This window comes from Pan paniscus, chromosome 19 (assembly GCF_029289425.2).
Source record: "Pan paniscus chromosome 19, NHGRI_mPanPan1-v2.0_pri, whole genome shotgun sequence".
NCBI lineage: Eukaryota > Metazoa > Chordata > Mammalia > Primates > Hominidae > Pan > Pan paniscus.
Window position 1 is genome coordinate 49607522 of NC_073268.2, and position 11986 is coordinate 49619507.

The window sequence follows — 11986 nt, forward strand, 5'->3', positions numbered from 1 at the left end:
AAATTATGCTAGATTTCTTTCCCACTTGTTTTCTATGTCTCATGCAATTCACCTTGATTCCCTTCAGTTTCTGTTTAATGTAGAAAGTGGCATTTTCATTACTTTAAGCTTCTAGCACAATGAAAGAATTTCTCTTTTTCATGAACTGGATCATAAATGAAAGGGAGGAAGAGTGTCCTATATCATATTTATTGTTCAACAAAACACTGCTCCATGGCTCAAATTCAGTTTAAAAAAGAGAATTTATTGAACATCTAACACATACATAAAAGGCAGTAAAGACAAATGAGAAGGGGGCAGGATATTGAAGTATACAGACTTTAATGCTGAGTTCTGTATCTTAGGAAGTTACTCCACCTTACAGAGGCTCAATTTCCCCTGATTTAGGAAGGCGATGCTAATGGGTATTGCCTAGGTGTAAGATGTGTGACTTTGGCATCAGTGGCTACTTGGTGGACTCTGTGGCCAAGACGATGGATGCCGGCTGCAAGCCCTACATGGCCGTGAGTGGTCCCCAAGCCCCTCAGGCTCAGGAGAGGATGGGGCGGGGAGAGATCTGCCCAGGCTGGCCACCCCGGCCATGCCCTCTGTCCGTAGGGGCAGAGCCTCCCCACACTGCGTTTCCTACTGTAGTGGGGCCACCTGTGTCTTGCTGCCCAGGGGCAGCCCTTCTGTACCCCACTGTTAACTGACCCCCACAGTGCCCCAGTTGGGTGATAAGCTCATGGACCACCTCTGCGGAGGACACTGGTGGACTGTGCAGGTCCCGCCCCGCCCTCATTGTGAGGAGGGCCTTAGGGGCCTGCTCCCAGGTAGGGTCAGATCGATGCAAGGGTTGGGCCTTCTAAGCATGACCCAGGCCCTCCTAGCCTCAGTTTCCTCCCCCGTCACATGGGCAGGTGGACTAAGCTGAGCGCTCAGTTTGGGGACTGGGAGGCAAGGCCTAGCCATGGGGGCTTACCTGGGGCGGGTGTTCAGGCCTCAATCTTCCCTCCTGCAGCCTGAGAGGATCAACCCAGAGCTGAACCAGAAGGGCTACAATGTCAAGTCTGACGTCTGGAGCCTGGGCATCACCATGGTACTGTGTGGGGCCGGGGCCTGCCCTTGGTGGTCAGGTGGGTTGGGTGGAGCCGTGCCTGGGGCCCTGAGCTTTTGGGGGACTCATCAAATAGTTTAGGTTCTGGAAAGAAGTGTTGGCTTCAAAATCTGAGAAGAAAATGTGCCATCAGAAATTACCATCTATTTAAGGGAACCTCCTAGGGTCAGGGTCACTCATCGTGAAGTCCTGGGTGCTTTGTGATATGGTGGCCACAGGGCTTTCTCTGGAGTTCTTGGTGCTTGTTGAGAAATCACAGCCAATCCCAAATTATGTAAGTTCCTGGTATGCAAATCATGCAAAAGCAAGATGGTAAAGATCTTTTCAAAAATATTTCATAGCAGAAGGTTTGTTGCCGGTGGCATCCTGGTACATTGCGGTGGGGTGGTAGAAAGGGTGGGTGGGCTCTCAATCCTGGGCCTGTGGAAGCCAAAGGCATCCCTGGCTTGGGTAGGGTGAGGGCAGATGTGGCAGAAGTCCAGGTGTAGGGATGGGCCCAGAGCAGTTGCTTCTGGAGTTGCCTGGCAGAACCCCATGCCTTCCGTGTTGGGGCTCAGGTCAAGGTGTGGGTGAGCCCGCTCTGGCTCCCCTGTGGACAGTGGATTGGAGGGATGGGAAGACCACCAGGATGTGTCCCCCAGCCAGGGCTAGGAAGCTGTGCAGGAGACGCGTGGAAGGACAATGCCATCAGCAGGTCGGGCTCAGGCTGGTGGCCATGGCCAGTTGAGTGGCTTGGGACCAATGGAGTGTCCTGGGTATCAGCTCCTTCCCTGCCCAGGGAAGCCTGGCCCAGGACATTCCTGCTTGTCCCTAGTCCCTTTGACTGTTTGGTGTTGGGGATGAGGCCGTCAGATGAAATCAGTAAGATGTGGTGAGAAGCGTTGGCGGGGTGTTTTCCAACACCGCAACCCATTCTCGGATTCTCCAGACACCCACCCAGTGCCCTGCAGTTCTGTTCGGTTCTGATGCTACCTGGAGTTCGCACAGACCCCACAGGTTAAGGGCTCTGTCCCACCAGACTGCGCCCAACATCACACACCAGTTGGAAGTAGCGGGTCTCCCATACTACTAGACTGACCAGCTACAAATTGCGGGTCCCCACGACCCTCTCCTAAGGTTTGATAATTTCCTAGAATGCCTCACAAAACTCAGGAAAACACTTTATTTGTGTTTATTGGTTTATCAGAAAGGATATAACTCAGGGCCAACCAGATGGAAGAGACTCACGGGGGAGGGGTGTGAGTGTGGGGTGCAGAGCTGCCGTGCCCTCTTGGGGCCTGGCACCCTCCTGGTACCTTGCTGTGCTTGCCAACCTACAGGCTTCTCAAGCTCATGGAATTTTGTTGTTTTTGACACAGAGTCTCACTCTGTCGCCCAGGCTGGAGTGCAGTGGCACAATCTCAGCTCACCATAACCTCTGCCTCCTGGGTTCAAGCGATTCTTGTGCCTCAGCCTCCCGAGTAGCTGGGATTACAGGCACCACCATGCCCAGCTGATTTTTGTATTTTTAGTGGAGATGGGGTTTTGCCATGTTGGCCAGGCTGGTCTTGAACTCCTGACCTCAAGTGATCTGCCCGCCTCAGCCTCCCAAAGTGCTGGGATTACAGGGGTGAGCCACTGTGCCTGGCCTTTTTTTTTTTTTTTTTGAGGGAGTCTCACTCTGTTGACCAGGCTAGAATGCAATGGCACAATCTCAGTTCACTACAACCTCCGGCTCCCAGGTTCAAGCAATTCTCTTGCCTCAGCCTCTCAAGTAGCTAGGATTACAGGCATCTGCCATGATGCTGGCTAATTTTTGTATTTTTAGTAGAGACGGGGTTTTGCCATGTTGGCCAGGCTGGTCTCAAACTCCTGACCTCAGCTGATCCACCTGCCTCAGACTCCCAAAGTGTTGGGATTACAGGCGTGAACCACCACGCCCAGCCTTGAGCCACTGCGCCTGGCCTGTGGCTGTAACTTTATAAACAGTGTATCTGTAGGCAGTGACTGGGAAAGACTCAAAGTCGAAATAATTTTGTCAGAGAGGTGGGACTGGGCCTTCAATTTTCTTTAACTGGTGACATGTAATTTTTCAATTAAATTTTTTTTTGAGGTGGAGAGGAATATTCAGCCTGAAGGCAGGTGCTGTATCTGCAATAACAGTTTTCCAAGTCCTAAGTTTGATGCAAAGGACAAGTTCTTGCTGTATTTAGACTGCACAAAACTGGTTGGATATTAGAGACCCCGCTCATGACTACCTCACACATACACACACCCTTATGTCCCTTCCCCATCTCCCTGTCTCCCTTCCATCTGTCCATCCATCATGATTGTTGGGGCCACCATGGCTGGTGGCCTTCTGATATGGCTGGTGGAACTTGGACAAGTGTGTGCTAAGTGTATATTTCAGTTATCAAATATTGCATAGCAAACCACCCCAGAACCTAGTGACCCAAACCAACAGCGGTTTCTTATTTCTCATGTTTCCACCATTGTGGCTGAGCTCAGCTGGATGGCTCTTCTGCTGTACCTGGGACTGGCTGGGGTCATGGCTGGACTGGGCTGGTCTGGAAGGCCCAAGATGGCCTCACAAACATGGGCCTCCTCTGCCTGGCCTCTCCATGCGACTTACATTGGCCTGCTCCCTGGGCTTCAGAGCATGGCAGTGTCAGCAGAGTTGGAGTTCTTTCATGACGGCTGGCATCTAAAAGGAAGTTCTCTGAAGTGCTAGGCCTGGAACTGGCACAGCATCACTTCTGCCTCATTGTGTTGGTCAGCGAGTCACAGGCCAGCCCAGGTTCAAGGGCAGGGAATGCTCCCGGCTTAATGGAGGATCGGCAGGCGCACACAGTGGGAGGCGGAGGTGGTCACTTTAGGCACAGGTTAGGTTTTTCTCTCACAAGTTACAAAAGTAGTGGAAACCTAACATAAAAACACAGAGGCAAAGTAAGGGGAAAATTACTGTAGTTATTCTACCTAGAGACACCTCTTACCCCATTTCAGTGCCAACATTGTGCATTATATTATATATATAATATTTTTATTATATTCTATATAATACATTTTATTATAATTTAGAGAAATACAAACAATATGTAATGCTTCTCTTTTTTGTTGTTGAAACACAGCCTCGCTCTGTCACCCATGCTGGAGTGCGGTGGTGTGATCTCGGCTTACTGCAACCTCCGCCTCCCAGGTTCAAGTGATTCTCCTGCCTCAGGCTCCCAAGTAGCTGGGACTACAGGCATGCGCCACCATGCCCGGCTAATTTTTGTATTTTTAGTAGAGATGGGGTTTCACCATATTGGCCAGGCAGGTCTCAAACTTGTGATACACCCACCTTGGACTTCCAAAATGCTGGGATTACAGGTGTGAGCCACTGCGCCTGGCCTTGTAATGCTTCTTTTAAAAAAACTTTTTTAAAAAAATTTTGTAGCATTACACGTTGTTCATATTTCTCTCTCTCTCTGTTTTTTTTTTTTTTAAGATGTAGTTTTGCTCTTGGTGCCCAGGCTGGAGTGCAGTGGTGCAATCTCGGCTCACCACAACCTCTGCCTCCTAGGTTCAAGTGATTCTCCTGCCTCACTCAATCTCCCAAGTAGCTGGGACTACAGGTGTGCACCACCACATCCAGCTAATTTTGTATTTTTAGCAGAGATGGGGTTTCTCCATTTTGGTCAGACTGGTCTCGAACCCCCGACCTCAAGTGATCTGCCTGCCTCAGCCTCCCAAAGTGCTTGGATTATAGGTGTGAGCCACCACACCTGGCCAATTTCTCTAAATTATAATAGACTCCTGTATGTATCCCTTCCAAAGACTCCATAACCATCTGCCACCATTCAGTCACCCTGTCTGCTGATGTGGGATGTTTCCCTTGTTCCTGATGTTTTCCTTCCATTTCAAATTCTCAGCCATCCTGGGGGAGTGACTGGTGAAACAGAGTCGGGAGAGTCCCCCCGGGTGGGGCTCTGGTCTCGGCCTCCCCCTATCCTGCAAGGGCCCCAGAGCTCTCTTGGCGTTGGCTTTTTCCCACTCACTGCACAAGCCTCAGGATGCCAGTGGGAATCACCCAGAACAGACAGGGGTCATGCTGGGGATGGCCCTTGGCCAGGAGCAAGTGCTGACTGGGTGCTGGCCTGTTAGTGTTATCGCTGGGGAGTCACAGGGGTGCAACTACGGTCCTGGCTGGGTCTCCGCCCCCATGGTGGGGCCGGCCCCTGGCGCTGGACATTCAGGCTGTTTCTTAGTATTTCCTGGCAGATAACACCATATGGCACATCTTCGTGCCCAGAGGCTATTTTTGTTGTTTTTCATTTTTTGAGCTCTTTAGAAAAAATAAAGGAGTATGAGGTTGAAGGTTTGGACACTTCTGCTTTTCTAATTATAACTCTCATGGCCGCTGGTCCTTCTCCTGTAGCTCATATGGGGTACTTGCTCTAGATATTGCAGTCAGTGAAAATTCTAAGAGAAAAGCCTCCCAAATCAGTACAGTTTTGTCCTGTGAACACGCGTGCACACATGCACACACACACAGTGGGCCCTGCCTGTGTGGGTGTGTTTGAGCTGGAAAGGGCCTCTAGCCTGATGGGAGGCACAGTCTCGGCACAGTCCTTAGGGTCTTGTCCGGGCTCCAGTTGCCAGCGCCAAGTGTTTCTGCTGAGGTCTCTTCCGTTCATCATGGTGATGATGGCCGGCAGCGAGGGCCCTTGTGCTGGAGCCTCAGAATTCTCTGTTCTTCCAGGCTGGGGCCAGGGCTGACATGACTTGTTTTTTCCATCCAGTCATCATGATTGGAGCCCAGAGTTGGTTGTAAGCTAGCTAGTCCGTCCCTTCCATGATGACTTCCTGCCAACCACAGGGCTGGGAGCTTGGAGCGAGGACAGAGACCCACCGGCCCAATGTCACCCACAGGAAATCTGGATCCAGCAGGGCACATGTGGCCACACAGGCCACTTGTCTAGGAGGGAAACTGCTGGGGCCCTGCAGAAGATGAGGCTGCCGGCTCATGAGTGCGGAGGCAAAGCAGCCTCATGATCTCACACTCTGTCCGCGGCCTTGGAGACAGCTCTGTGTGTGTGTGTGTGTGTGTGTGTGTGTGTAGCATTTCCCATGTGCCTCCTCTGTGAAAACAGCAGCCCAAATTAATGACAGCAGATGCTGAAGTCTGAGATGGTCAGATGTTAGGAAGGGGATTGGCTGTGACTACCTGGGACCTGCCCACCTGGCCCATGAGGCTGCGGCCCACGGTTGCCAGCTCCTCAGATTTTTCCAGAGCAGCCGGAACCTGCATTGTTTTGTAAAATCTTCAGAATTCAGGTTTTCTGAAAACCCTATGATGGTCCCACCAATCCCGGTGTGGGCTGAATCTGCTTCCTGAGCTGGGTCCTGCTGACTGGGTCGGAGGAGCTAAGAGCTGGCATCCCCGGCTTTCTCGCCTTTGTTCTGCTGGGATGTGGTAGGGAGATCAGCTGTGCAGCTTTGATGCCTGGCTCTGGTACCAGGATGGGTGGGAGCCCCCAACCCTCGGTCCTGGGTGCAGAGCGTGGTTGTATCTGGGGCCGGGGCCTCTGACCCCCCTGTCCCTACTGCAGATTGAGATGGCCATCCTGTGGTTCCCTTACGAGTCCTGGGGGACCCCGTTCCAGCAGCTGAAGCAGGTAGTGGAGGAGCCATCACCCCAGCTCCCAGCCGACCGTTTCTCCCCCGAGTTTGTGGACTTCACTGCTCAGTGGTGAGTCTTGGGTGCTGCTGAGTGCCTGCCACTGCCCCTCCCTGGCCAGGTCCCTGCACCTTCCTGGGCCCTGTTCCTTTATTCCTTTAGCAAATAAACCCCCAGAGGACTCGGCATCCAAATATGTAAGGCAGAAACAGCTGGAGCATGAGGAGCATTTGACAAAACGATGGTCTTGGTGGGAGATTTTAATACAGTTCTTCCAGAAGTGGACAAATCAGATAGACTGAAAAAGAGAACAAAGTATGTGGAAAATTTGAACACAAAAAACAAGTTTGCTTTTATTGATATCTAGAACTTTGTACCAAATTAAAGAATGCCCCATAGGAACCTTATAAAAATCATGTTTGAGAGGCCAGGCGCAGTGACTCACGCCTGTAATCCCAGCACTTTGGGAGGCCGAGGCAGGCGGATCCCGAGGTCAGGAGTTTGAGACCAGCCTGACCAACATGGTGAAACCCCGACTCTACTAAAAATAGGAAAATTAGCCGGGCGTGGTGGCACATGCCTGTAATCCCAGCTACTCAGGAGGCTGAAGCAGGAGAGTCGCTTGAACCCGGGAGCCAGAGGTTGCAGTGAGCCTGAGCTGAGATCATGCCACTGCACTCCAGCGTGGGCGACAGAGCAAGACTGTCTCAAAAAAAAAAAAAATCATGTTTGAGGTTACAGAAGGAATAAGGAAGAGGGCAACTTCTCTGACCATAATTAGATAGAGCAAGAATTGGGTAAGGAAGAAGCGGCCGGGTGCGGTGGCTCATACCCATGGTCCCCGCACTTTTATTGTTGACCATAATCAGCAACAGAGGAGCCCAGCAGAGTCCCTAGTCAGTCTGACCCCTTTAATTGTGGACTAACCTCTCCCAGAACCCATGATAAGGAGTTTCCCTCCTGATTGAGGATACCAAGTGTGTGACTGTTAGGTAGAGCATTGCAGCCCCATTTTGGTGTTGATATGGAAATTCCTAGGTCACTATGCAGACAAGAAAACCAGGACCCCAAGAGCCAGAGAAACTCGCTGCAAGTCTCTAGTTTGCTCCTATGAATGCCCCTCCACCCTGGAAGAAGCTCTGGACAGTCCTGTCCCTTCTTCCCTGGGTGCACGTGTCCCCTGCTGCCAGGCCTGGGGCAATCCTGGGGTGGTTTGGCTGGCCCTTGGGGGCTGGGCTTCCTCCCTGCCAGCCGGGCCACAGCTGTACTATTCTCTCCTAGCCTGAGGAAGAACCCCGCAGAGCGTATGAGCTACCTGGAGCTGATGGTGAGTATGGGCGGGAGGTGCCTGCCCTGCTCTTCAGGGCTGGCTGGGGCTGGGTGGGGCTCTGGGGAGAGGGCTGCATCCTGCACACAGATGGGTAGCTCCTCTGGCTGGCCCCGTGTTCTCTCCTTTAGGTGCTCGGTCATTTGTTTGCTCCTGCATACATGGCTCCTTCCCTCCTTCCTGCATGCCAGGCCCTGGGAAGGGTACACAGGCAGTGTGTGACAGAATGGGGCAGAGGGGCCAAGGGTGGCATCAGGGAAGGCTTCATGGAGGAGGTACCATTTGAACTGAGCCTGGAAGGATGAATAAGGGTTATCTCCTGATGGAGAGGCTGTCCCAAGCAGAAGGTCCAGCATGGGCAGAGGCCTGACGTGTGGGGGGAAAGGGAGGTTAGTGTGGCTGGAGCGTGACCACAAGAGAGCTGAGGAGGAGCCACAAATGCCATCTGTGACAGTCATGGAGGGCCTCCTGGGGGTGGAGGTCCTAGAAGGATGAGTAGGATTTTGCCAGTCAGGAGAACACTTGGGCTGGAGCTGGTTGGGGAGGAGTGGCCACCTCCCCCTCCCGCTACCCCTCCATGGTGACTGTGCCTTCTGTCACCCCCAGGAGCACCCCTTCTTCACCTTGCACAAAACCAAGAAGACGGACATTGCTGCCTTCGTGAAGGAGATCCTGGGAGAAGATTCATAGGGGCCGGGCCTTGGACCCCACTCCGGCCCTCCAGAGCCCCACATCCCCATCTGGGGGGGCAGTGCTCACCCACACCATAAGCTACTGCCATCCTGGCCCAGGGCATCTGGGAGGAACTGAGGGGGCTGCTCCCACCTGGCTCTCTCGACTGAATGGACTTTGCACACTTTGGCCCAGGGTGGCCACACCTCTATCCCGGCTTTGGTGTGGGGTACACAAGAGGGGATGAGTTGTGTGAATACCCCAAGACTCCCATGAGGGAGATGCCATGAGCCACCCAAGGCCTTCCCTTGGCACTGGCAAACAGGGCCTCTGCGGGGCACACTGGCTCACCCAGTCCTGCCCGCCACCGTTATCGGTGTCATTCACCTTTTCGGTTTTTTTTTTTAATTTATCCTCTGTTGACTTTTTCTTTGGTTTATGGGTTTGGCTTGTTTTTCTTGCATGGTTTGGAGCTGATCGCTTCTCCCCCATCCCCTAGGGTACCAGCAGGCAGAGCCTTGCCCTCTGCTCAGGCTGGGGTCCAGTGGGAGGGGCCCAAGTTCTCTGCTCAGAGAAGTGCAGGGGGAGCCTTCCAGCTCACTCTCCCCTGAGGACTGGCTTGACAGGGGCTACGGGTTTCCTATGGTGTCGTTTTTAAAAAAAGAAAATATATTTTTTTGAAAAAACAACTGCCCATCCCGGGTCCTTTCCCTGATGGGTTGCAGCAGTTACCTGGTTGCTGTTTTAATTTAAAAAAAAAAAAAAAAGGACTAAAGGTTGTGTGAGATTGTGTATGACACCTATGAGGTCCCCTCCTACTTGGGGAAGGTTGTGGCCCCTTGAGGGACCCTTGTCTCTGGGCCAGGGGCAGGGTGTCATGCTCAGGGGAGGGAGGACTGCTGACCCACCAGGCCCTTCTACCTCTGAGGACACAGAGGCCCCCAGAGGGCTGTGATGAGGTAACATCCTGTGATCATCCAGGCACCAGGCCCTGTACTGACGCTGGACAGAGCAGCGAACACACAGATCCAGTCTGCTGCTGGCAGCCACCCATCCCACTGTCCTGGAGTAGTGATGACAGCCAGGTGCACAGAGTAGCGAGCACCCTGCACACTTTGCCTGGGCTGGACACGGTGACCTCATGGAGGTTACGTGACCTCCACTTTACAGATAGGAAAACAGACCCAGAGAGCTGACATCACTTACCCAAAGCCACACAGCTTATAAGACAGAAAAACAGACTTGGGGACAGGTGGTGGGCTCCGGAGAAGGCTCCGAGGGGAGTAGGGGCAGCCTGATGAAGGCGCCCTGCAGTCTGCCCTGTGACGCTGGCAGCATGGCTGGGGCAGCAGGGAATTTGCTCACGTAAGCCGGGTGTGCTCAGCTTCAGGTACCGTTGGGTTCGAAGTTCAGCTGATGGCCTGAAGGACTTGCATCCACCTTGGCTGTTCATCGGTCTCAGGTTCACCCCCTCATGGGGACCAGTCAGGACCCAGGGACTCCAAGAGCTCGGCACACCGTGCCCAGGGTACTCCTGAAGTCCCAGGACTGGCTCTTACCAGCTGGGAAGGAGTCGAATTCATCCCCAGGCCAGGAGGGTGGGTGTGACAGGTCAGGTCAGGCGTGAGGGGACTCCGCCCACTACAGCTCAAGGTCTGAGAGCAGGGTCTCTGTGGTCCTCTGAGGAAGCTTAGGGTGTGTTCCCAGGAGGAGGGTCCCCATGGGGTCTGTCTCTGCACTCCTCCTGTCCTCCAGCCCCAGTCTGGGACAGGTCTCTGCCCACTAACCCTTCCCTGGCACAGGGGCTAACAGTTCCTGGGAGCTGTTGTCTCCCTCCCTCCATCCTTCAATCATGAAGACTTGTTTTCACCCCAGGGCCTTTGCACTGGCTGTCCCCTCTGCGTAGAACACCCCTCCCCCATCTTCCTGTGGCTGGCTTCCCCCAACCCCATCCCGGTCTCCCATGTCACCTCCTCAGCGAGGTCTTCCAGGACCACTTTGGCTCAAATAGCCTCCGCCCACTAGGCCCAGCCAATCTAGCTTATTATCCTGGGTTATCCAGGCCGAGACCTGACTTGTCACTGTTGTGTCGTCAGCGCTAAGAATGCTGCCGACACCGAGGGAGCGCTGGGCTTCTCCTGAATGAACACATGAAAGAATGAATGAGGGAGGGAGGGAAGCGGGGAGGAAGGGAATGAATCCCTTGCCGGGGCGCGGCCCCAGGCTCTGTTTCCTGTAGCCGCCTGGGGGCGGTAGAGCTTGGCTTCAACCGCGTGCCCTGGAGCCATGCCCGGTCCCGAGCGCCGGTCCTGTTGCGTCCTCGGCGCAGCTGGAGGCCGCGGGCTTGCCACACGTCAGCCCAGTTCTCGGCCTCTGCAGCTGTCCTGCCCGTGTGCACCCCCGGGCCCGGCCCTCGGGGCTTCCGGGGACTCTGCAGCCTGCAGACAGCAGCAGACCCAACGCCTAGAGATTTACCGTGCGCGCCCCTGAAGTTACCCAGCGCCCCGCAGCTCACCGCGCCCCTCGCGGCTCGCAGGCGTGGCTGGACGCCGCAGCCCTTCACAGAGAGCAGGCTCCTCCGCGCAGGACTGCAGCCCCAGTCGTTTGCAGTTCCCTTGCCATTTATGGGACCCTTTGGCTTTTACAGAGCGTGTCCAGCCATCAGAGTGGGGAAGCCAGTGTACAGATCACTAACATTTACAAAGCCCAGGCCCTTGACAGTTTATACTACCCGTGGAGGTCTCAAGCGGCAGGGCCCCTCTCCCCTGTTCCCTGTCCCTGAGGTGGGGGAATGGGGATGGGGAGCGGCCGGGCCCCCCCTTCCCTGAGGCTGGACGCCCGCATTTCCTGTCAGGCAGCAGGGTCCGGGCAGGCGCCTCTTGCAGGCCCGGGATTAATGAGTCTCTGGACTGGGAGATGGCAGAGGCATGTAGACTTTGTTCAATTACAGCCATGAGAGCCTCCTCATCAGGCAGCATTAAAACTGCAGCAGACAGGCCGGGCGTGTTGGCTCACGCCTGTAATCCCAGCACTTTGGGAGGCCGAGGTAGGTGGATCACCCGAGGTCGGGAGTTCGAGACCAGCCTGGCCAAGATGGTGAAACTCCGTCTCTACTTAAAAAAATACAAATATTAGACGTGCGTGGTGGCGCACGTCTGTAATCCAAGCTATTTGGGAGGCTGAGGCAAGAGAATCACTTGAACCTGGGAGGCAGAGGTTGCAGTGATCTGAGATCGAGGTGCTACACTCCAGC

General features: G+C 54.0%; 1 protein-coding gene across 1 annotated transcript; it reads left to right on the forward strand.

Moving 5' to 3' along the window:
* The first annotated feature begins 422 nt into the window (after positions 1 to 422).
* LOC117976521 (dual specificity mitogen-activated protein kinase kinase 3-like) lies at positions 423 to 9890 on the forward strand. The gene is made up of 5 exons (XM_034942233.3): positions 423 to 503; positions 1001 to 1078; positions 6667 to 6806; positions 8016 to 8061; positions 8668 to 9890. The coding sequence occupies exons 1-5, from the start codon at positions 423 to 425 to the stop codon at positions 8749 to 8751; spliced, it is 429 nt and encodes a 142-aa protein (XP_034798124.1). The 3' UTR covers positions 8752 to 9890.
* Positions 9891 to 11986: the final 2096 nt, after the last annotated feature.